This window comes from Ambystoma mexicanum, chromosome 10 (assembly GCF_040938575.1).
Source record: "Ambystoma mexicanum isolate Mex_15411 chromosome 10, UKY_AmexF1_1, whole genome shotgun sequence".
Taxonomy (NCBI): domain Eukaryota; kingdom Metazoa; phylum Chordata; class Amphibia; order Caudata; family Ambystomatidae; genus Ambystoma; species Ambystoma mexicanum.
The window spans coordinates 1,241,163,438-1,241,189,843 of record NC_090932.1 but is presented as its reverse complement, the minus strand read 5'-3'; the positions used below and the strand labels follow the sequence as shown (position 1 = coordinate 1,241,189,843).

At 46.1% G+C, this 26,406-nt stretch overlaps 2 protein-coding genes across 2 annotated transcripts in view; one reads left to right on the top strand and one right to left on the bottom strand.

The window, feature by feature from the left end:
- MED13L (mediator complex subunit 13L) overlaps window positions 1–26,406 on the bottom strand; it is a 2,324,591-nt gene that overhangs the window by 1,903,294 nt on the left and 394,891 nt on the right. The gene's annotated exons all lie outside the window — the stretch shown is intronic.
- LOC138492195 (actin, alpha cardiac muscle 1-like) lies at window positions 21,351–23,235 on the top strand. Its single transcript, XM_069619218.1, has one exon. The coding sequence runs from the start codon at window positions 21,549–21,551 to the stop codon at window positions 22,680–22,682; it is 1,134 nt and encodes a 377-aa protein (XP_069475319.1). The 5' UTR covers window positions 21,351–21,548; the 3' UTR covers window positions 22,683–23,235.

Below are 26,406 nucleotides of genomic sequence, written 5' to 3'. Positions count from 1 at the left end.
CGAACAACCTCATTGCAGCCTTCTTGATGCCTGGTATCAGGGCGGGCTGCAGCACGGGGTAGAGATCCAGGCCCCCTCAAGGCCACCCCACACCTTCCTTAGTGAGAAGCCTTGCTAGTGGTGTTAACTATCACTGGGACCAGGTGGGAGGGGTGGCAGGTTGGGTTGCAGGCATAGGGGATTTTTCACTAAACGCGCGGCAGCAACTTATGAGTTATTAGCACCTTGAGGGGCTGCACTACAAGAGGCCAGGCCATGATTTGTATGCTTGCCTAGGTCAATGTGTTATGCACCACAGCCATGGTTCTCGTTCTCACACCAGTTCTCACTCTTGCATCCTAGCTCTCATACCTTATCCCTCTCAACATGCACACTCCCTACTCTCACTATGTATTCAAATAATGCACTGCTCACTCCCACTTGTACTTTAGCTCTTATTTTTACTCAAACTTAGTTTTCATGTGTTCTTGCACAATAGCTATCAATCGCAGTCACCCACACCCTTACTTTTACTTGCAACCAAGATCTCACTCACAACTGCACTCTTTCTTGCCTATAGCCCCCCCACTCTCCCTTGCTCCCTGTCCATGTTCGTTAGCATTCATTCTCACTCACCCTTGTTCTCTCACACACTGCCTGCAATAAATGTCTTTAAAATGTTTACCAGAATCCAACTGCACTTTGATCTCGTCTGCTTGATCTTGATAGCAACCTCGTCTGTTCCCTCCACCCTCCCCATTACTCTTTATTTCCTCCCTACCACCCCTCCAGCACTATCTGAAATGTCGTCAGGCCTAGTATGATAGTCGCTTGTTTTGTTGCTCCCCTCCCTTTCTGCACCCCTCTCCCTCACCTTTTGTTTTTCTCCAGCTCTACCAGAAATGTCGTCAGGCCGAGTACGATAGTTAATTTCACATCCTTACTGTTCATGGCCTGTAAGAATGTGGTTGTATTTTCCCTTTTTCCCTTCCTTGCCTTGAAGCGCTTTGAAACACATTGTGTATAGGCGCTATATAAATAAACTATCATATCATATATCATATCTCGTAGCCTGATGCCTCTGTTCAGAAGCGCATGGCAAAAGGTCCTGATCTCGATTTACCCTCCCCTTTTGCGGATAATCCTACATATCTTAGTCTTTTGAAGTTATTTTTTTTGCACCCCTAAACCACCCACCCCGGCCTCTGCCCCAATTACTTTTCGATAGCTGGCATTAGTGGAAGATGGCATTTTAACACAACAAAAACAAATAAAACTGCAGAACCATTACAGATGCAGCCAATGATTTTGCAGTTTTAATGCAGGAAACTTCAAGCTCTGTACAGGTGCTCCGGGGCAAAATACATGCAAACCTCCCAATTTACATACGTTTGTAAAGGTAAAAGGCCCCAACGCTGTCCCAGATTGCTGGGCTGGGTGTTGGCAAGTGGCTGCACTGGCATTTGTTCAGCTGTCGATTCTCGACGACCCCCCTCCCCCCCAGAGTGAGTGTGCATTCTTGTGGGTAGGTAATGAGTTGCTTTATGCCTATTTTGTAGGAATTGGTCTGCAGTGCAGAGGAAGATTAGACAGACAAGACCTTCCCACTGTGACTTAGCAACTAGCCTTAAGAGGTAAGCAAAGCCTAGCCCAACTTTTTATTCTAAAGCTATCTTTAATGTAACTCAAAGGCCTTCTGCAAGCAGGATTGTGTTATTGGTGCAGGTGGCCGCGCTAGGAATATTCTCCTGCCCGTTTGGGTGGGAGAAATATCGATACCAGCACTAAAAGCAATGCGGTGCTGGCAGAAAGCCTCCTTTCAATCACAATTTGAATATTAGAATGCTCTGAGCAAGCGGTGTTAAAATTGCAGGGCTGTGTGCATTTGGTGGGAAAAATATTCGTCCCAGATACCTTTGCTAGCACGAAGCTCTGCACTGAAAGCCTGCAGAAGGCTAAATCATGTGTTCTTTCCCGTCAGCAGCAACTAAGACTTGCAATAATATATTTGTGATCAACATGTTAGCACTTGAATCAGAATAGTGGGAAGCAAGAGGAAACGGGAACCTGATTTAGCAAAGCTTACTGTCAAGAGTCCCGTGAATGTGTAAATAAGTAGATGCCTTAAACACCACATTTGCACAGAAAGTAACTAAAACCATTTCTTTTTAAAGCCGAGTTCATCCATGAGATCAAACATGGTTTTGCATTGAGATGTGTAGTCTTCGGTGCAGGGGATGGGATTTGTATGGCATAAGACTGGGGCCCCGCAGCACTTGTCAATGTTGTGTATAGGATGATACTAATAAACCTGTAGATAAGGGTGTACACCAAATATTGACAATGTTGTGAATGCTGCGGGTGGTGGTGAATATGTGGACCCTATGCTGGGACTGACCAACAATTGAAAGAATGCAAGAAGTTTTTTCCACAACCACACTGCGCATACACTTAATTCAATCTAAATTTCCATGCACTGTTTAATGCAATGTGCAAAAGCCAACACGTGTTTCGACCACATGGTCTTCTGGGCTACTCTAATGATACCTTATCACAAGCACATTAATGTACACAATAATTATAGTTGAATTCACCAACAAACAAAAGGTTGGGGCATAGGGTAAAGGAAACAATTGTCAAAATAAGGCATTGTTAACAAAATATGAAACAATTTTACCAGACATGTGTTGGTATCAAAAGGATCACCGCAATCACCAATATTCCATCATGGGGAAAAACAAGGGGAAAAGTAACAATTGCCACAAATAAAATTACAAGGAATGCTTCAATCCAGAATTCCATTAAACATTGGAGTATACGTCTCTAGACACACTACAAGGTGTAAATCACCCTCCACCATAGAACATACGAAGTCCTTAAGTTGCGAAGATAATTGTAAATGGCATTTAAACTGAGGGCATACACCATGGGGGTGACACCAGAGCCAAGTGCATAGAACAGCATGCTTATTCATGCTAGTTTTAGGGTTTATAAGAATTCAAGTGATTAATCAATTTAGATTATTACCAGCGAGCGTGTCGAAAGCTATTCTAGGAATAGCAGATGCAGGCGCGGCATGAATAGTACTCATGCCCACCTACCTGGGCTGACTTCAATATGCCCCCTGCTTTTTAAAGACTAATGCAAATTACTAAAGTAAATAGACACAGATAATTATATCCAGCATAACGCAGTGTGATTTATCTAATGGAACAGTCTCCAACTGAAGACCTACCTGACTGTCAGAAATCTTCAACCCTGCTGGTGATCGCGCAAACTGCAGGTACGCAGCTCACTGATTTCCAAACAAGGATATCACCATGGGGGCAAGAGGGAGGGAGATTAGCGAGAGGAGAAACAGAAGGTATATGTAAGGCAGTGTCGGTAAATAACCTATGCTGCTATAATGTGCAGACCCTGTGATATGACACACGTCCCTCTCTGCTTGCCATATGTAAATTATTCAGTGCAGGCGCCCGGGTGCACTGAACTTGACATACTCCTAAAATGACCCAGAAGTAGATGCAGAGTGTCCGACCTGTCGGCCCGCTGCCGCCATCTTGGATTGGGCAAATTCCGAAACACAATTTACAGCATTTTGAAGTCCAGACAGAGTGTGCACATTAAAATAAGCAGCTCATATTATTTTCCCAATTATGTCAATGCTGAAGTACTGCAAATGGCAGCACATTGGGTCCGATGTATCCTTGGCATATATAAAAACATATGTAAATGGACTTTAGGTCCAAAATGTTTTTCCCCAAAGGAGTTACACATCACTTAAATATAATTGTAATTCGTGATACCTTTTATTTGAATATATCTGTATATGTAGTAATTGTTCATAAGAGCACCGAAAACTCATTGTATGTGTTGAGACCAGTGTATACTCTTCTGTATTTACAGATAAATCGAGACTCTAGTTGCCTTCCTCTTCCCCCAAGGTGGCAAGGGTGCTTGTGTCATTCCAACAAACCTCAATTCTTTAATGTCATCCATTTGGTGATCTCTTTGCCAATGAATGGCTAAGGGGTATTTGGAGTCTTGACTAGAAATCATACTCATGTGTTACCGATTCCTAATTTTCAGAGCACGTATTGTACTACCTATGTAGTGAGAACCACATTTGCAAATAATGCAATAGATGACAAATTTGGAATTGTTATTGATAAAATTCTCTATTTTATGAAACCTAAATTGTCAAAATTGATCTCGTTTGATTCAAAGCATATGGGCACATTGTGCAGCCTCCACATTTGTGAAAGACCTTCTACTCATTTGCTGTAACCAGTTTCCAGTCTGCAATGTCTCTCTCATAAATGACGGACATAAGTTCCTCAATGTGGGTGCTTTGCTGTATACAAGGTGTGTTTTTGAATAAAGGTAATCTAATAGATCTTTGTCCAATCTAAGAGGATGCCAGTGTTGTTGCAATATGTGCAACATACTGACTGCTTTGTATCTGGTAATAAATCTGATTAATCTAGGACTACTGGCATGCTCTTTAGATTTGGGAGTAAGTAAAGCACTCCTCTCGTAAATTAACTTCTTGTTGTGCTTTATCCAATGAGGCTGGATACCCTCTTGCAAAAAATGTATGTCTAATGTTGCTGCATTCAAACCTGGTAATCACAGGCTTATAGCAGCAATGACCCACCAATGTTACCATCTTTGGGGAGGGGGGGACCATGCACGAGTTAATAGGATTGGACAGTTACCCTTCTCTCTCCTCCCCACGCCAGCCTCTTTCTACAGATTGCTTCAAGAGTCTAGAACAGACAAATGGCAGCTTAATTTACAAGCTCCATTCGATATGTCAATTGTTTGCCAAAACTAGTAGTCATGCAGCAAAACTTCATAATTTTACTAGCAACTGCCCTATATATATACACACATATATATATATATATACATATATATATACACACACATATATACACACACACATATATATATATACACACATACATATATACACACACACACACATATATATATACACACACATACATATATATATATATATACATATATACACATACATATATATATATACACATATTCATTCATATATATGTTCATATATATTCCCCTTTTCAGTTAATCATGGGGAATTAAATAAAACAGCCAGGTCTGCACCATTTGGCATGGCCGTTAAGCAATTAGCCGCCATTTTCACAGAAAGCGTAATATTTACGAGCATGTCATTTCCTATCAATATTCCTAATTTTAATCATCAGTTCGCCAACTCTTACATTTGGGACATTTTCAGATAAGCCAGAAACCTAATTTAACTGCCCATTAAAGTTCCCTAATTCGTAGGTGCATACATTTGATATCTGCAAAATTACCTGGAAATTACCTAAAGAATTGTACATATATGAAGAAAATCCAATTTATGGTTGCTGGGAAAAAGGCCCAAGTTATAATAGTCCATTTAAATTAATTGTATATCTGTATTTCCATCAAATGGGAGATCTACTTCATCCAGAGATCTGTCTCCCTGGGCCAGCTTGTGACCAGAGTTTAGGAGTCTCTTTGAAGTTGGTTGTTTGCTCTTTGAAGTTGTAGCCCACATTTTCACACATGTTGGTCATTTTCCAGCCAAAGGAAACTGCCCCATCACTGCCTTCAGAGCCAGCAAGTCTAAGGAACACTCAGTTTTCCACACCTTCTGCAGGGCACACTTCATTGCAGTTGTAATTAGATGGGGGATGTAACATCCAGATTTGCAGTGGAGGGTTTGTGAAGTTCGTCCACTCACAAGTCAAAGGGGTTTGCCTTAGGCCGACAAACCTTTTCATGGAAACAAAGTGGGCTATTCTTTTAAAATGTTAGCAGGGGCACGTTTTTCACATTTAAACTGCAAACACACGTCAAACCATTGTTTTGGGGTCAGTGTTTAAAAATCCTACTTTTCAAGTGAAAGGGACCTTCAGTTTTCATTTGCAGCCACTAGCAAAGCCATTTTTGTGTCAGTGTTGAAGTATCCTGCCTTTCATGTGAAGGGAACCTTCACTTTTCACTTGAAGCAATAGGTAAAGTCATTTTTGTGTCAGTGCTGTACAAAACCTGCTTTTCAGGTGAAAGGGACCTTCAGTTTAGGGCCTTTGAATGCACCCCACATAGTACACCTTCATAGTGCTGCCCTGTACCAGCCTAGGTGACAATGGTTGGGCACCCAGAGCAAAATTAAGTCTACATACTGCCCCCTCTCCTCTTTACACACTGCTGGGCTTGGGAGAATTACGAGCTGGGATCAGAATTAGTTTCAAAAACATCAGCTATTTCCCTCGGTTCATCAACTATCAGACACACTCTAGTGTCATTCCCAATCATTGTGTAAGTATCAAGCAAATGAGATTCAGATGGAAGATGTTGGGTCCCTTTGGCCTGGAGGGTTATCGCAGTAATGCACATGGTCAAGTTTAATTTGAACTTCCAGCCATAGGGTCTTGCCCAAGTCTCCTTAAGTGGAACGGGTATGGGCAGTCATAGGACCAGAGCTTGCTGTGCCTAGAGATCCATGCTACACCGTTCTGATTAAGCCCCACGAAGGAGGGTGAAATATGACTGAGGTTACTTGTGGCCTTGTGCAGAAGGAGTGCAACCCAGCAATAGGGCTGGACTCACTTTGGAAGCAGAACCAAGCCTGAGGAGGTCTTTCCGCTTATGTAATGCCAAGGCAGACCAAAAAAAAAAAACCAATTGGGGTGGGTGCAGGAGAGTGGTGCCCAGAGCAAAGCCAGTGGTTAGGATTAAGTCAAAATCTTCCAGTCATCACTCAATTTTGCAAGGATGCTCTCTATTATGTTGAGAGCATGCGCATTAACACATGAAGGTTGAAAATAACAAGTTACTTTCTTACCTGGTAACGTTCTTTCGATGGGATGGTCCGACGACGTATTCCATATCTATGACAGGTAATGTCCACAGCTGTGCTGCTTCGGAAAATCTTTGGCGTCTGCGTCGATGATGTCGATGCGCCGTCCCCGAGGAGCTCCTCCGACGGCCGTCACCCGATGTGATAAGTAGGACGCACGACGCCCATAGCCTCAGTTCTAGTTTTTTCCCAGAACGTGTGCCACCAGTTTTCTGCCAGTTAGACACACAAGGCCTTGCTGAACGCAAGCTGCAATCGCAAAAGAAATTCTGCAGCGGGGAAGGCAGGGAGGGAGCGATATGGAATACGTCGTCGGACCATCCCATCGAAAGAACGTTACCAGGTAAGAAAGTAACTTGTTCTTCGAGGGGATTGGGTCCTCCTAAGTATTCCATATCTATGACAGACTCCCAAAGCAGTACCAAGCAAGGAGGTGGGAAAGAATTTAGAATACAAATTTAGCATGCCCAATCAAATTGCGGAATAGAGAACAGCCTTGCCAAAGGCCAGATCTTGCCCTCTGATGGAATCGAGGGAATAGTGACGTACAAAAGTATGTACTGAAGCCTAGGTGGCTGCATCACAGATGTGACGAATAGGAACTCCCCTCTGCAGGGCAGTAGACGCAGCCACTCCTCTGGTAGAATGGGCCCGCAAGCCAGCCGGAGGGTCCTTACCCGCCAAGCAGTAACACGCAGATAGCTAAAATAATCCAACGAGGCAAAGTCTGTTTCGTCACAGCTTGTCCCAAACGCTTTCCAACGTAACCAACAAAAAGTTGATCGTCCACTCTGACCCGGGACATGCGCGAGATATAAAAGCTCAACGCTCTCCTAGGATCAATCCTATGGAGCCTCTCCTCTTCCTTACCAGGATGTGGAGGAGGATAGAACGCCGGAAGAACAACCTTCTGGCTCCAATGAAATTCCGAAACCACCTTCGGAAGAAAAGGACGACGAACTCTAAGGAAAAACCTGTCCTTGTGAAACACAGTGAAGGGTGGCTTAACTGAAAGTGCCTGTAACTCACTCACTCTGCGAGCGGAAGTAACCGAAACTAAAAACACAGTTTTCAGAGTTAACAGCCTCAAAGGGCAAGAATGTAAAGGTTCAAACGGAGCACCCATAAGAAATTTGAGAACAAGGTTCAAATCCCAACCGGGCACCAGGAAATGTGACTGAGGGAACACATTAGTGAGCCCTTTCAAAAACTGCGAAATTAAAAGGAATCTTAAAATATGAACACTCTTCAGACGAGCGCTTGAATATGGACAGCGCCGCCAGGTAACCTTTAATGGTCCCCACTTGCAAGCCCCTGTGGGCCAAAGAAAGCAAAAAAGACAAAACCATGGGAATGTCGCATTCAAAAGGATCCACATTCTGAACTCTGCACCAGTCACAGAACTTTCTCCAACGGTACAGAGACTTTGTTGCCGGCCGCCTGGCCGAGAGCAACACCTCCATCACGTCTTCAGGGAGGTCCCAATCCTTATACCTCAACCTTTCAGAAGCCAAGCGTGAAGCTTGAGGGATCTGACCTCTGGATGGAGAAACTGACCCCCCTCCTGTGAGAGCAGATCGTCTCGGTAGGGAAGACGACGTGGAGGGCAGATGGACAAGTCTAGAAGGTCCGGGTACCACATCCTCCGGGCCCACGCCGGAGCAATGAGGATCATCCGGGAACTGAACCTCCGTTACCTCCGCCACACTTGCGGGATGACTAGGGCCTGGAGGAAACACATACAGCAGTGGGAATAACCACTCCACCACGAATGAGTCTCCTAAGGCTCCTTTTGGAGGAAATTCCCACGAGCAAAACCTTTCGCACTTCCGGTTGACACTGGAGGCGAAGGGATCCACTTGAGGGGTCCCCCAGAGGGCAAATATCTCCAGGAGAATCTCCTGAGCCAGCTCCCACTCGTGAGAGATCGTGCTCTGCCTACTCAGAGCGTCCGCCGTCTCGTTGTCGTCTCCGGCCAGATGAACTGCCGAGATCGAAACTTCCTGCTGGATGGCCTAGAACTCGAGCTGCATCGCCTCCCTGTACAGCGGAAGTGACTCTGCCCCACCCTTTTTGTTGAGGTAGCGCATGGCCACGGTGTTGTCCGTCAGAATCAGGACACTCTTCTCACGCACAGTGGGCAGAAAAGCCTTCAGGGCAAGCCCGACGGCCCTCAGCTCCAACAGATTGATATGGAGACTGGACTCCGACGGAGACCAACGACCGCTGACTGTCAGCTCGTTGGCATGAGCTCCCCATCCCGTGAGGGATGCGTCCATCACGATAGTCACCTCCGGCCAGGGCAGCCAAAATGGGGCACCCTTCATCAGATTGCCCTCGACGGCCCACCACAGAAGGTTCTGGACTACTGAGGGCGGCACCTGAACAGGGTCCGACAGCCTGCCGGAGGACTGAGACCACTGGAGCTTGAGTGCCCACTGCAAAGATCTCATCCGCAGACGAGCCTCTGGCACCAGAAGAATGCAGGATGCCATGAGGCCGAGCAGTCTCAAGAACTCTGACGCTGGGAGAGTCTGGGCAAACTGAAACTTGTGCACCATCTGCTGAATGTGAAGAGCCCTCACCTGAGGAGGAAAACACTGCCCCAGGGACTAGTCGAGCACTGCTCCGATGTACTGGAGCCGCTGCGTTGGTGTCAAATGGGACTTCTTTAAATTGAGGGAGAAGCCCAGCCTGTGAAGGGAGTGGCAGGTGATGGACAGTTGATCCAGGACTTGCTCGGGAGAGCTCCCCCTGATCAACCAATCGTCCAGGTAGGGGTAGACGTGAATCCCCCCCTTTCCTGAGATGCACTGCCACCACCACCATGAGCTTGGTGAAAACCCTTGGGGCGCAGGTCAATCCGAACGGCAGGACCCGAAACTGAAAGTGCGAGTCGCCAACCGCGAACCTCAGGTACTTCTTGTGCTTGGGATGGATCTGCACATGGAAGAAAGCATCCTTGAGGTCGAGAGACACCAACCAGTCCTGAAGTTGAAGGGCCTGGAGGACTTGAGAAAGAGTGAACATCTTGAACTTGTCCTTCCTGAGGAGTTTGTTCAAACCGCGCAAGTCCATGATGGGTCTCAATCCCCCGTCTTTCTTTGAAATAAAAAATAAGGGGAATGCCATCCCTTGTTCCTCTCCGCTACAGGCACCAGTTCTATGGCGCCTTTCTCCAGCAGGGCTTGAATTTCCTGCGCAAGGAGCGGATCTGGACTCTTCAAAGAGGTTCCCTGGTGGATTGTCGTGAGGCCTCTACCGAAAAGGAAGACAGTAGCCGTGGGTTATGATCTCCAGAACCCACACATCCGAAGTAATGGCTTGCTACTCTACAAGATGCTGCGCCAGCCTTCCCCCAACCGGCGAACCATGGGACCTGGCCTCATGACTGAGTGGTAGCGGCTGCGGCGTTGCCTGAGGGCAAAGAGGCAACTGCCCGAGCGGCCTTGGCACCTCGAGTACCTTTGTTTCCACCTCTGGCACTCTTACAATGGCCTCTGACTGCTAGCTCCACTCGCTTTACTGAAGGACAAGTAATAGCGAAAGGAACCTCCCCTCCATTGCTGTCCCCTAGGACGAAATGGCAGAGGTTGGCGAACTGCAGCGCCCAACGACTTTGCTGCAGCTTTGGAGGTCTGCAACCTCTCAAGGCTCTTGTCAGCCTTGCTGCCAAAAAGGTGTTCACCGTCAAAGGGCATGTTGAGGAGGCGGGACTGCACATTAGGAGCGAACCCAGACTTCCTCAACCACGCAAACCTGCGCATTACGGTGCTCGCCGCCATGGACCGGCTGGCACAATCCGCCAAGTCCAAACCCGACTGAACGGCCTCACACATGGCATCCTTGCCATCCTGAACCATAGCAAGGAAACCATACCGTTCGTCCCCTTCGGGAATATGATCAGCCGATAATGCAACAGTGTGTGTGAAACGAGACAAGGCACATATGGAGTTGGCCACCTGAAGCGCCATACCCCACGAAGAAAACACTTTCTTCGCCCAGCCGTCAAAACGTTTGTCGTCCCTATCCGGAGGGATGGTAGGATACGTCGCCTGCTTAGCCGGGGCCGTAGCGCCTGCACCACCAAACTCTCCAGGGTGGGGTACCTAGACAAGCAGCAGGGGTCGCTACTGGCTGGACGGTATTTTCACGACAAAGACTTGCCCACTGCCGGGAGACTCTCCGGAGCAGTCCAAGCCGCCGCCACCCTTCTCTGCAAAGCCATATGAAAAGGCAAAACCGGGTCAGTGGGTGGACCGAGATCAAGGCTGTCCGTGAGATCATCCTGAACGAACTCCCCTGGGGGAGCTGACCAACCCAAGTACTCGGTACCCCGAGACATAAGGCGCCGATATGACGAATCGGCATGAGTGCCAGGCTCCGGCCGACAAAACTCCACCTCCGGAGAGGTGTCCAGTCCACTGGCATCATGCAGTGACTACCTCAGGTCATCAAACTGACTATGGCCCGAGATAAGGTCATCCGGAACCGGAATCAGTCCGCCATCAGAGCCTTCATCACCCTCTGAAATGTACTCCAGGTGGGGAGAGGAAGACCTCTGCGGACCAAAGCAGTGCCGGACCTTAGCCATAGCCTTTTTAGGGGCAAACCCCGTGCCACGGGGCCCCTCCGACACCACCGCCTCGAAAGGCATCAAGGGCGCCGAGCGAGTCGGTGCCGGCAGAAAAGGCGTCGACGTCGAGCGAATCGGCGTCGACGTCAGCTGCAACGCCTCCAGCATCTGCGGCGTCGACAGTCCTCGAAGCCGGAGCTCCGAGCGTTTCTCTCGACAACCTGGGCGCCAACGGCATAGACGACCCCCTTGAAGACGGAACCTCGAGAGAAATCCTCGACGACCTCGGCGCCACAGGCGTCGACGTCTTCTTCGAAGATGGCACAGGATCACGCGGTCTCGAGCGCGTCGAGGACCGGGACCTGGAACAGGCATGGCGAGAACGGCAACCCTTGTCCGAGCGGGACCTCTCCCGCGAGCCGTGCCGACCACCCGAGCCCGAAGGCGTACGGGCGGTGTCTCGACCGGTGCCGACCGACCCCACTCGGAGGCGCAGACGGACCGGTGCCCTGCGATTCCAGAATCGCCTTCCCGAAGGAAGCCCATTCCTCCGGTATCGCTTGCATGGAGGGATAAGAGACCCGCCGACGGGCGGAGTCCTCGGAAGAGGACGGGGAAGGCGACCTATGCCAGCGCTTCCTGGAATGCCTAGAAGAGGCGGAGGAGTGGCGAGACCGACTCCTGGAAGGAGACCCACCGGACTTCCGACGACGATGCGGAGAGTCACCCCTCGAGTCATCCGTCGAAAGCCCCGCAGACCTCGACTTCCGGGGCTTAGACACCCGACCTACCGACAGTTTCTTCTTGCGTTTTCAAGGCCTTTGTAGTGAGCGACTGGCAGTCGACACAGTCGTCCGTATCGTGGGCCTCCCTGAGGCACCAGAGGCAGGCGTCGTGCGAGTCCGTGACCGACATCTTGGACCCACAGTCCCCGCAGTTCTTGAAGCCCGGACGCGGGGTCGAAGATGAAAGACATCGCCACAAACAGGTCTTCACACCAACCGAACAGGTTCAACGAACCAAGAAAGAACACAGCAACTCCGAGTCGAGGCGTACCGAGATTCACGAAGCGAACAAGTTTGCGGAAAAAACGGAACTGACGCTTTGGGCGTCGTGCGTCCTACTTATCACATCGGGTGACGTCGGCCGTCGGAGGAGGTCCTCGGGGACAGCGCATCGACGCAGGAGCCAAAGATTTTCCGAAGCAGCACAGCTGTGGACATTACCTGTCATAAATATGGAATACGTCGGAGGACCCAATCCCCTCGAAAAGGATGTTAACAGTTTGGAGCAACCCTCACACATAATCTATGAAATTAGAACTCCTGCAGTATCTACTGACTAATACCTTTTGAGGAGGCATTCATTAAGCAAGCAACATTTCAAGCCAATCCAAAGAGCTGACAAATGGGGTTGATTGTAGTTGGAAAATCAAGCAGGCCCCACTGCTACGGTGGGAAAATGGAAAAGAGGGACAATAGGCAATCAATCCCCTCTGGAGTAAAACAAAGGTGTGGACTGATCATGCGGGATCCAGGGTTATAAAAGCAGGGTATTGAAGTATGTATTCTAAGAGGCGGTCTGAATATAAGATGACACTTTTTTGAAATGTATTAAAACGATAAAGTGCAGCAACCTCTAGTGAGGAAAACAGATAACATGCAACCATCACTGCAGTAAGAGAGGGCAGCTGACATGGGTGAAAGGCAAAGCGGGTGCAACTTGCAGTCACCACAGGTGGATAATTTGGGTAAGGCAGTGTTCTCAGAATTAAGTTAGGAAAATATATGCAGGAAGTTGGTACGCTTGGCTCTTTCTGGAGAAAAGGAGGGTGGTAGCCGAACAATACAACCCCTTCCGGTGTGAAATAAGGTGCTGTATTAGCCAGCCACTTCAAGGATTAAAGAGGGGGGGCTTGAATTTGCAGGCACCTCTTTGTGGCACTCAAACGAGTAGCTAGCACATACTGCAACCTCAGGGGTTAAAGGGGATTTTTTTTTGTACAAGGCCTTAATTAATAAAAGCAATGCATTATATCAAATATACATAATCATAAAAACACAAAAACAGGTATATATGAAACGCTGTTCCAGGTGATTTTAACATATCGTAAAATACAAGTTAAAGATGTTTGTGTGATTGTTTGACTATTGCAAACAATCAATTCTAACAGTATTAGAAGCTAATTACATAACAAACAAAACAAAATGACATGGCATATTAAACTCATTCTACTTATATAATCATTCTACTTACAAACAAAAAAGAATCAAATAACAAAAAAGTTGAATAAATCACTTGACATTTCAAAATATACATGGTTGATCAACAATTATAATTAAATTTGCTTTTAGGGAGGATTAGATTTTATATAGGAATCTTGTAAATGCTAACAATCCAATGCTGTCCCCATACATGCATCTAGTCCAAAAGAACCGTCTTGAAAAAAACATTCACTCGAGGATAATATATGCCAAGTGATTTAACTATCATCTTCAAAGTTGGGGCAATATAATACCAAATGTTTAAAAGTTTCCTAGGTACCTTTACTGTGACAAAATCAGCAATCGCTATTTAGTACAGTGCCCTCTAGTTTAGTCCAACCACACATGCTCTTGTGTTGAGAATTGATTTATTTTAAAACGCAAATAGATTTGTGCCTTGTCACATGGAAATATGGATATATAAGCCGCTCCAAGATCTTTTTCTAGCGAAGGCGGCATATTCAACATATGTTTTATAAAATTGTTAGTCTCAATAGTGCTAGTCCAATCTGACTCAAATAATTTTCTTTCGACACTCAGTGGGCCTGAAATGAGATCTTTAACAGTGGTACTTATAATAAATAGTGTGTGATTCATCTCAAGTTCGAAATTAACAAGAGAAGGCAGATACCATCAGTTAGTAGAGTGTTCAGGTGTTGATACAAAAAGAGTTACACGATGGCACTAACATTTTGGCGTAGCTAGAAAGCTTGCGCCATTTGAATCTAGTAAAGATATAAGCCCCAATTCATGGCGTATCATTGAATTAGGAATTGACAAAGCCAGTCCAAGGGTTTGTTTCCAAAGCATCCCTTGGATTCTATTGAGAGTAGTATCTAGATTCAATAGACATCTGTCTAAGCCAAATAATAGAATGGGTTCGACTTTCATCAAATAAAAATCAATAATGGGTATTAATGTATATTTGCAGAGTTTTTGTTTAAAGATAATCCTCATTTGCGAAAGGAATGGTCTCAGCTTAGTGTTCAGTATGGAAGACCAAGATTTTATCAAGTTTGTATCACTAATTTTGTACCCCAAATATCTTAATCTACGCATTGAAATATAACACTATAAAGTTTCCAAGTGTACGTTTTAATTTTTTTCCTGTTAGTAAAGATGATCATTTTTTACTTCGCTGAATAGGCCTGCAGTTTGTGTGGAGATGCATACTCAGTAAAGATATTTCATTTATTCTGCAACTCATATGGAGTCCTGTCAAAAAAATGACATCAGCGAAGCCCATCCAGTGCAAGTGCAGGCTGCCAAGTCTGATTGCATAAAGAATCACTGATCCATAGTTCATCCAGATTACAAATGTATACATTGAAGTGTGGATGCAAGGTTGCACCCCTGCTTACCCCCTGTGGCTGTGGGAGAAGTAAGAGCACCCTCTTGATTGATGCGAACTTGGAATGTTGTATTTGTATGTAGCATAGCTACAAGAGACACCAATCCACATGAAGAGCCCAACACATTTTTCCCCATAAGATGTCTCTGATCACTCAATGAAAAGCTGATGAGGACAGCCATATATAACGGTCCTGTGTGGACAGTTTTAGATTTGGCCAGCATATGTGCAATGATGGAGCCATTCAAGGAGGTGCCCATAGCTTTGCGAAAGCCTCCCCGATATTTAGGTTAAGTCTCATGATTGATAATGTAGGTTTCAAGAATGTTCAGGATTAAAATAGCGACGATAATTCGCTGGCTCATGCGTATCTCCTTTTTGTACACAGGAATAATTATGGCATTATGCCATTATTCAGGAATAAGATTAGTGTACAATATATGAGTGAATTGGTTATGTAGCATTGTCGCCCAAAAGTAAAGATGAGATTTCAAAACACACTATGGTATCCCATCTGGGCCAGCTGCTTTCGAGTTCTTTAACTGCCCAATGGCCCACAAGATGTCATCAATCGAAAATCCGATACATTCAGTGATTGGCAGTTGGTGTATGTCAGAGGTGCAATCCGGGAATTGACTTGGTAGTCTAAACTTGTCAAAGATATAGGAGTGCCACCTTTCACCAGAGATGGAATAAATTTGACGTTTTTGTGACAGATTGGAAACACCTCTTAAGATAGTCCAAACACTATATCGTTTGCAAAGTAGTGCAATTATTTTTTGATTTTCAGTGAGCCGTAGCTCATCCCTTAATGATTTAAATGGGTTTTTGGATCTTTGACATATTCAATGTTTGTGTTTAAGTTATTCCACCTTCGACATATCACCACTGCCAAGACCCCTGATCGCAGCATTTTTTTACATTTCAGTTGGGCTATTTTAGAAATAAGGATGTGTACGTGATTTCTTATGGTGTTAGCTCTATTTATCAACTCATTTAAGTGGGACTTAACAACATAGCTATTCCAAATTGACCTTTGGTTGTGGTTGAACTTTAAAGATTTGATATCAGAAATTCGACAACTATCTCTGTGTACAAGAAATGTAAGTTCCCTACAAAGTCTGGAATTCCATTAAAGAGAGATATTGGGTCTATCTATTTCAGTTAATACAGGGGTGCAATTAATGTCATGAGGTGTTATATTGACGTTGACTAGTAATTTAATAGGCCTACGATCACCTTGATTCGGAGAAATAATGGTTACAGAATCTACCAACCATAAAAGATCATGAGAAAGAAAAAAAATCAATATAAGAAAAAACAGAGACCCTGTTCTATGTACCTTAATGAGGGCTATTTTTGAAATTAACAAGATTAATATTCCAATCATTAAGAAAGTCAACCCATAATGTTCCTCTTCGGAGAACCAGATTGTGTGTATGTGGGGAAAATAGAGCATTGTGATTGTTCAGATTTCCTACATGCAGAATTAAAATCACTGCCTAATATGTGGTAATCTGGATTGTGCACAAATGCATCTTCTAAAATAGAATCCAATCGCATAAAAAAAGCATCTAAAGAAGTTTTAGCTGGATTTCAATAGATGGATATGAAAAATATGATTGTAGACTCGCCATACAAGCGGACTTCAATTGCCAATATCTCGTTACAGCACACCATCAATTTATAGTGTGCCTTAACTTTATTACTTAAAAGGATGGCCAAGCCACCAGAGGGTCTACCTGCGCTACCATGACTAGCTGGAAGAGTATATTTTGTGAATCCATCAATGCCAAAAAAATGGATCTTCATAGTTTCCTGTATCAAAACAATGATGGGATCTTCTTTGTTAGAAAACAGATTTAGCCATAAGACTAAATTTGAGGATCCACAACAAGTCCATGAAATGATAGATAACGGTGATTGCCTACGGTTGGGTATTCACTTTGGAGATCAGAGATGCTAGACAAGAGAGGTACAAGCCAGGATAGATTTTTTGGCTTTGTCTGCCAGAGCAGACAACAGAGCCAGAATAGTCATGTTCGTTTGGGTGCCATCTTGATTGTTGCTTGGACTTTCGTTTGAGGATTTTGGCAATGGAACCTGTGTGTGTACAAAGTCAGTTGCTTCCTCTAAGGATTTAAAAAGTGGTAGGGATAGTCCCCAATGAGCAAAGTCAGCTCTATGTTCCCACACAAGTTTGGTAATGGCATGTGGTTGTAGGGCACAAATCATGTGATGATTGGATCACACTTCCCATCCAAAACTGTCAATATCATCTGACTAATGTTCTAAGCTGTGACACAGCCTAAAAGTATTAAGCAGGTGTGATCGATTCAGTCTTCTCTGCCCATTAATTGCAGGATCCTTTGTCCAGCCTATTAGGTTGGGAATGTCAATAGTTCGATTTAATTCCGGCGTGACTTCACGAACATCATTAGATAGAGGCATCGGAGCGGAGATTGCAGAAGAGACACTAGAACCATTGGTAGCAAGTGGAAAGCCATCTACAACTGATGCCAACTGGTTTGACACCAGAGCTTTAATTTCAGAGGAGCCTTCATGCGGTATCGTCGAGGATGACTCTTTAGGCACATCAGTAAGAGCATTGCTGGCCAAAGATGTAGGTTTGATATCATGCACCTCTGTTTGTTACAAGGGAGTCGTCCGTTTTGCTCGGCATTGTAATAGGATGATTTGAGTCTGTGGGTAGGCTCGCAATTGTGTGTTGTACAACATTACTGCGTCCAGGTTTTGATGTTAATTGCTTGACGCAAGTAATTGCATAAAATTGAGATAATTTACACTGTTTAGCTTGCTGAGTTTTAACAGAAGACTCAATAAGAATATTTGTTTTTGTTTTTTTTGGTGAAGTGCTAACCATGATATCTTCATTGCCCTGAACCTGAGAAGTATGCAGCAAGATATTTGAAGTAGGAGTATGTGTCACCTGAACAGACAACTCAGTGTCTCGAATACTATGAGATTTATCTTCCAGGTTGAGTAACAACTTGGATTCCTCAGTTAAGATCCAATGTTTCATCATCCTTAGATTGGTTAAAGGCGTTTCTAAGTTACAATTGTGCCCATTCACTTTGTTGTCTGGTTGATTATTGGTCTTTTTAATTTGAATATTTTCCTTTATTTGTTTGACGTTTTAAGGCTCTGGCATGAGCATGCTTCATTTAACGTGAAGAATGTGGAGGAGAAGCTTCTAGAGAAATATTACTGGATACGTGTTCATTAGGGTCAACTATGTCAACTTTATTTGGCGCAATCAAGTCGATGATGTCCGTTAGAGCTGAGGGACTATCAGGGACATCTGCCTTAATTTCACAAACTGGGACAGATTCCCTAAGCTGCCAGACCAGTTGTGTTGGGCCACAATTCAATTCGCTTTTTTGATCGATTAGATCTCTAAAAACATCATCTACTTTAAGTGAATTAAGTCTAACAGCTTCCAATAAAGTGGAAAATGGAGCATGGACTTCAGTATCAGATTTAACAGGTCCATTAGCAACTGCTGTTGCATACGATTTTAGCCCTATTGTGGGTGACAACAGGCATTGAGACGTTTGCGTAGATTTAACTGCAGAATCATGCCTCTGCGATACTTGAAGCTCATCAATTAGGGTGTCTAATGTTACTAATTTCTTGGCCTTAAAGTGTTTGTGTGCAAGCATGAAACCTTTGAGTTTGCACATGATGTCCGATATAGAATGTTTAATATCACCTAATTCTTGAAGAGTCATCTCATTGCCCTTGTCCAACAAGTTAAGTATCCTAGTTAATACCAGGTTGGAACCATCCTCAAATTCATTTAAGTGAAATGATTGCAAGTTAGGATTATGACTTTATGGCATGTCCCTATTGCCCTTATTACAGGAGGACGTTCAGCACATAAAATTGGCTGCATCATGTGTCGGTTGAAATGTCGAATAGGATTGATCAGAAATTGAGTCAATAATGCGTGGTGTGGGAGACCTGGTAGGTGGACAATAATTGGAGCAATTCTTCTGTTGGCCCAACCATTGTTTCTGTGCACCAATGTTGTTTCCATAATAGTTATGAAGACATATGTCTCCTACCTCGGAGGGTAGAATGGTGGCAGGTGAATAGGAGCCAAGAGATACTCTGAAACGTTTCCCCCACTCGACTTTCAAGGCTGGTGTAATTATAGAAACATCAAAAGTATGGTTGTCAGACTACTCTTCACAGCCAGCTTGAATGGCTGGTTTATCTGAGCAGTACGCCGCCATAGAGGAACATACTCCAAGTGTGCAACTGTTTGCCTCAGCCTCAAGAGTCATTGCATGAATATGGGAATTGAACATGCATCCACCACCACAGTAGTAAAAGAGGAAGAGGGCACATGCAGCTACTTCAATGGTAATTAGGGAAGGGGGGCTGAAGCATTCAGTATTTCTGGGGCAAACTAAAGCAGCACAGGCAACCACTTCCAAGTGTAAACTAGCAGTGCTTGGAACATGCAACCAAAACTAGTGTGAAATAAGGCGAGGGGAGGAGGCTGGAAAAAGAAGATGCGTCACCTGTGAAAGGGAAGGTGTGACTGGAGCATGCATCCACCTCTGGGGTGAAGAGAGGTTGATGTAAAAGAAAGGAGGCGGTCACAGAGGGTTTAAGTGGATTGGCTGTCGAGCATGAAGCCATCTTAGGGCCTAAAGGTGGGTGGGCACCGTGCAGTTACTCTATAGTGAAAAGGGGCTGAGAGTGTGTTTAAAGGCCCTAGCAAGAGACACGGGTGCCTGAAAAATCATGCCACCTCCAGGGTCAGAGGGGAAGGCGCTGGGCCATGCATCTACTTTAATGATGAAATGCAGGTGATCTAAAGAAAGTGTACCTGGAGTGAAATGGTGGCTGAAGTAAGCAGCTGCCTATGGGGCGCTAGAGGATGCAAACACCTACAGGGAAAGCTGGAACGTGCAGTCAACACAGAGGTGCGGGAGGTGGGGGAAATATGGATGTGACTACACCACTCGGCCACTTGTGTGTGGGAAGGGGTGTAACATGCAGCCACACCTCAGGAATTAAAGCGAGAACTTCATTATTAAACTATCAGTGGCATAGGAAAACGTTGTGGGTGTGGGTGGGGTGCAGCAGTTTCTGTGGCGACAAAGGTATAGATGCAGGCACCATCAGGTTAAAAAGGGTGAAGGGGTCGGGGGGACTGGAACACGCGACTACACCACCTGTGGTCAAATTACAGCAGATACAAACTATGTATCGGTATTTTCTTTAAATATTGGTGGTGTGGGTCCCTGTTGGTCGCTTGCTTGCAACTTCTCTTTTAAGCCCAATGCCAACTTTCACAGAGTGCAACTGGCCTTAGATATTATCGGACAGGAGGCTGGGGGGTGAGGGCCCGGGTAAATGAATTTGGCAAATCGCTCACTATATTGGTTGCAGCAGTCCTCGTGGGGTTTCTTTCCTAATCTACCACGTTTTCACCGATATGACTGGCAAAGCGTGGTTCTCGTTTTCTTCTCTTCACTGACTTTGTTGCCTGCGCGATCTTCCCGTGTGTTGCGACTTCAGTCACATTTCGGGGTGCTCGCTCACTAGTAAAGGATTCCCCTTGAACGCTACTGTGCAACGTGAGCTAAACCTCCAGCGCTTAGAAGCTCGTATTGTGCAGCATTAAGAGCTACTTGAAAAAAAATCCACTTAACATTTGGACTGTGTGTTTCACTTTTTCATATTTGCTGATAAGAGCTGCGTTCCATTTTTATATAAAACACGCCCCAACGCCATAGGATCGACGTCAATCAAAACCAGTCTAGGGAGCTTTGTATCCAAGCCATTTAACCCATAAATATGAACCCATAAATATGTACCTAGCAATCTGTGGAAAGCAGGGCAACCGATCCATTCAGCTTCGAGCCCCAAAGATGCCTTTTCACACCGTTTCAACCTTTTGGAGGGCTATGAAATTTGGTATAACCGAGCGCGCTCGCCCAAGGTACGAAAAGCTAAAATAGTTTTCGTTCCTCCCTGCACATGAATGGACATCTCAGTACTGTAAGTCTCCCAGAGCGACCGTCTCACTACTTTCCTCACATATGGTCACGTCGAGCGTCGTTCATCCGTTCAGCTGTCCACGCAGACTGACTGTCAGTCACCTGTTCCATTTCAGGTCTTGCTGCTCCTGGCTGGCCCTTAAGCCCATGTTGCCTTTTTTGGGTGGACAGGGCACAGGGACAAGTCCGCTAGCAGCAGCCACCCCCTCCTCCACCCCCCGCCACTTCAAGAAGCAACTGGGCAGGCCCCCTGCAGCCCAAATATAGCACGAGCTGTGAGGAATTACCAATGAATTGCGAGGCATTCCTAAAGCGGAGGCGGCGAGGCGAGCGGGCTGCGAGTATATAAACCCCAGGGCCAGGCTCACTGCAGCACACAGCACCGGCAAGTCCAGCCACTCGCACTCAGGTTCAGAGCCCAGCCTCCGCGGCAGCAACAACCCACCACAGCACAGCCATGTGTGACGATGAAGAGACCACCTCTCTGGTGTGCGACAACGGCTCTGGTCTGGTGAAAGCAGGCTTCGCTGGTGATGATGCTCCCAGGGCAGTGTTTCCATCCATTGTTGGCCGCCCTCGCCACCAGGGTGTCATGGTGGGCATGGGGCAGAAGGACTCCTATGTGGGAGATGAAGCTCAGAGCAAGAGGGGTATCCTCACCTTGAAGTACCCCATTGAGCACGGCATCATCACTAACTGGGATGACATGGAGAAGATCTGGCACCACACCTTCTACAATGAACTGCGTGTGGCCCCAGAAGAGCACCCCACCCTGCTTACTGAAGCTCCCCTCAATCCCAAGGCCAATCGTGAGAAGATGACCCAGATCATGTTTGAGACCTTCAACGTCCCAGCCATGTATGTGGCCATCCAGGCAGTGCTATCCCTCTATGCCTCTGGCCGTACCACTGGCATCGTGCTGGACTCCGGTGATGGCGTCACCCACAACGTGCCCATCTATGAAGGTTACGCCCTGCCTCACGCCATCCAGCGCCTGGACCTGGCCGGTCGGGACCTCACCGACTACCTCATGAAGATCCTCACTGAACGTGGCTACTCCTTCGTCACCACCGCTGAGAGGGAAATCGTCCGTGACATCAAGGAAAAGCTGTGCTACGTGGCCCTGGACTTCGAGAATGAAATGGCAACTGCTGCCTCCTCCTCTTCCCTGGAGAAGAGCTACGAGCTGCCCGACGGTCAGGTGATCACCATTGGCAACGAGCGCTTCCGCTGCCCTGAAACCCTCTTCCAGCCTTCCTTCATCGGCATGGAATCCGCCGGCATTCATGAGACCACCTACAACAGCATCATGAAGTGCGACATCGACATCAGGAAAGACCTGTACGCAAACAACGTGCTCTCCGGCGGCTCCACCATGTACCCCGGTATCGCTGACCGCATGCAGAAGGAGATCACCGCGCTGGCCCCCAGCACCATGAAGATCAAGATCATTGCCCCCCCTGAGCGCAAGTACTCCGTCTGGATCGGCGGCTCCATCCTGGCCTCCCTGTCCACCTTCCAGGCCATGTGGATCACCAAGCAAGAGTACGACGAAGCAGGTCCCTCCATCGTCCACCGCAAGTGCTTCTAAGCGGGCATCTTTCTCTGCACATCAGCCCGCCAGGCAAGACCACGTTCGCTGCCAACCTGCAGCCTGCCAAGAGAGCTGTCCTCTTCACTGCGGCTACTACCGACTGGTGAGGCTTGTGTACACAGGTTTTATATTAGAGAGCTATGGACCGAGATAACATTAAAAGTTTAATCACTGTGAAACATCTTGACAGCCAGGGACCGGGACTTTAAAAAAATCTAAACAAAAATGTGCTGTATTCCTAAAGTGAGCTTTGATAACATTTAAGAGAAGATCGTGCAGCTGCCATGTAAACATTGCAGAGATTGAACTGTAAAATTGCTTAGGATATACAGAAACTGGAAGGCAAAGTACGTGTATTTCTTGTTGGCCTCATGCTGCTTTACGAACTCACTATGGACTTCGCATAGAAAGCATACACTGTGAAACGCGCCCTTGTTTACAATGAAGAAAGAGCCCAAAGTGTACTTATGATTTTTTTTATTTACTGAAAACGCGTTCTTGGTTCTCATTCAGTGAAAAAATAAATTTTGTTACGTCTTGCAATCCTAAACGGTGTCTTTCGAGTTTTTCGTTTGCAAAAAGAAATGTGAAAAATAATACTCGTTCTGTGGTTTGGCTGCGAAATACAAGTAACTGCACTCTGCGAAAAAGCACCTGTTAGTGTATATAACATACTGAGGAGATCTGCAACACGTGGGTGGGGGTGGTGAGGTGTAAGAAGGTGCAGAAACGTGAAACTCCCTCTCAACGACTATTTTTTAAAAGCTGCATCTATAATGCCAACAGGACATTATTAAACCAAAAGGCAAGAACCGGGGACTAGACATATGCCTGGCAGCTCAACAGGCTATGCGCACTGCCACTTCTGAACTTAACATCCCCTCACTCTGCGGCCTTATTAGGGCCGTATAGAATCAACCACACAAAGAATGCCTCATGTTGCCGCCATAATGTTACTCCCCACCTCTCCCGTTGATTTAAATTGGCCTTAGGGTGAAATAGGCGCTATAGAAACGATCATCAAAAGAAACCTTCGTTGCGCTTCCTCCCTCTCCACCGCTTTGATGTTGCCTTAGCCCGGCATTGGCGCAATGCAAGAATCAAAGCGTCATAAAATGTTGGCTCTGTCCTCCTTCGTTCTTGTCGCCCCCACCACAGTTGCCGCTTACTCCCGCTGCATCAAAGCGGCCTTATGGCTGGCGGTCTAAGCGCTATACAAGCAGTCATTTAAAATAACTGCCTCACCTTGACTCCACTTGCTGCTGCACCACTCCTCCGCCCGTCCTTCCCAATGGGCCCCTCTCCCAACCCGCGCACTCTTCTTCCCTTAGCACTTTAAAGCGATTTTAGTATTGCCACCTATAACTACTAAGCAATGGCACCCTTTACCCCTCTGCAATTTACCTCATCTCCTCACCATCTTTCGGGGACCTCTCGCCGTCCAGCGCTTTGAAGCAGCCTTAGGCCGGTATTTGGCATTTTATCAAACAAAAACCCTGTTGCTGCGTTCTCGCTTCTCCCTTTATGCTGTCTCTCCTACTCCCTCACTCCCTCCCTCCCTCCCTCCCTTCTAGCCAATCCCTCGTACAGCACTCCAATTCGCTATTCCTGCTCCTCTCCCCGGACTCTACCCCCAGGGACCCCGAGAGACACCCCTTTCGACTTGAACTCCAAAAAGCTGCCTTGCTGCGCATAAAGGCGCTATTAACAAGCAATTCAACAAAATATTCTCAAATGCCTACACTATTGAAATCCACCGATGTTAAAATGTCTAGGTTGCGCTGATTTTGCAGCCTTACTTGTGTTTGTGTAGTGCTTAGGCGCTTTTAAACAATAGACCAACGCACCAAATTGGTTTAACATACTATTATCGACAGGAAAACCCTGTATACTTCAAATGCCGCAGTAAAAACGCATCTGTTCCGCTAATCTGCCCCAATGTGCGCCAAACACACACTTTGCATATAAACCACGGCTCATAAAAACAAATTTTCATTTGGGCCAGGATTGCAATCTACACCTTTCACAAAATTACAAGCTTCAGATCATAATACACAATCATAAGTTAAAACAATCACAGCATCACAAAATAGATAATATATCCACTTTAGTTTCCAAGACATCCCATATAAAATTCGTTGCAGCTAGACACATGGAAATCGGATGCCCACTCATAATGCACTACCAAATGTGGGAAGCAATCTTGCTTTTAAAAATACCAAACCTAGAAAAGTGCATGGTGCATTTTTGTTGTAAATATGGGCAGGCCATACAAAGATTTTTTGGTACTGCCTCCCCTTTGCAATATCTACAAGATCTTACTGCATCTGTTGTGTTGGCTCTACTGCTACTAATTTCACGGGTGGAGAGTAGTTTAAACTTAAGCTTCACAAAGTTATATCTCCACTTTCTCTTCAGAGATCTCCTAAGGGATGTTGAGACAAAGTCTAGACCCTTTCCAACTGAATGTAAGAATCGGAACAATTTGTAATTAAGGACATCTCTCTCGCTCCTGTGGACTTCTGTAAACACTCCTTCGCCACTGGCTCTTAAACGCTATCCCTCAAGCACTCCCTAGTGCACCCGCTCTTAAAAAAGCAGTCAGCTGACTCCCCCTCCTGCCTGGCTAAGTATCGCCCTATTTCCACTACCCCCTTCCTGTGTAAACTCTTGGAAACTGGCTCTCCACATTGATGGTCATGAAGGCAACCAACAAGATCAATCTGGATTCAGGGCATCCAGAGGCACAGAAACTGTTCTCCCCAACACCCATGAAACCATGCTCGCAAATCTCGCGCTGTTCTCATTCTCCTTGATCTCCTCTGCCTTTGACACAGTGAACCACTCCATCCTCAAAAAAAAAAAAAGAACTACTATGCAACACCCTCAGCTTCACTGACTGAGATTGGGCACTGGATTTGCTGACCTCTTTCCTCACTAACCTCCCCCTTCCCAGTTGCAACAGGGCCCTTTCTCCTCCACCACCTGACTCTCTAACCCCCATGGCTGTATGCTATTGCCATGGCTCTTCAATATCTATCCTGCCCCTCTGGCTCACCTGATCTCCTCTGCTCATTTCCTGTGTTATGCTAATGACACAGCTTTACTTCAAACTTTCCTCCTCTTCCTCCTCTGATCCCAGACTGCCTGTTCGCCATTCAAGGATGGTGGTCAGATAATCTGTTTTAATGCCAATAAGACCAAGATCCTGCTCATTGGGACACCTGCACCCTCTTTTCCTCCTGCCCTTTGGTCACCCTCTTTGAGCCCTCTACCACACCATCCTTTAAGGCCAAAAACCTTGGATTCCTCTTCAACTCTGCTCTCTTTCACCCCTCACATCATGGATCTTACTAAGGGAACCAGCAGGGGGCCAGGGGAGGGCCGGCCCTCCACAAGAACAAAAGGGAGGCGAAGGATACAAGCGGCCTCTTGGCAAAGGAGAGGCATCTTTTACCGGGTACCGATCCTGCTATCCGGCGTTCCTTCTTCTCACCCTACTTCATTTACATGAGGTGGGTCGGGGGGGGAAAAATTCCACCTTGTCCTTCCTCCTAAAAAGCTGTACCCAAGGTGGGTAAATGTGCCTCTCCTTTGCCAAGAGGCCGCTTATTTCCTTCTCCCCTTTTGTTTTTCTAGTGGGGGGCGGCCCTCCACTGCCCCCCCCCCCGCCGGTTCCCTTCTCACGGTTCTGTGTTTCTGGCCATGTTACCATGACAAC

What these genes read in the sequence shown, in the direction of transcription:
- LOC138492195 (XM_069619218.1), top strand. Translation starts at nt 21,549, where the DNA reads ATGTGTGACGATGAAGAGACCACCTCTCTGGTGTGCGACAACGGCTCT.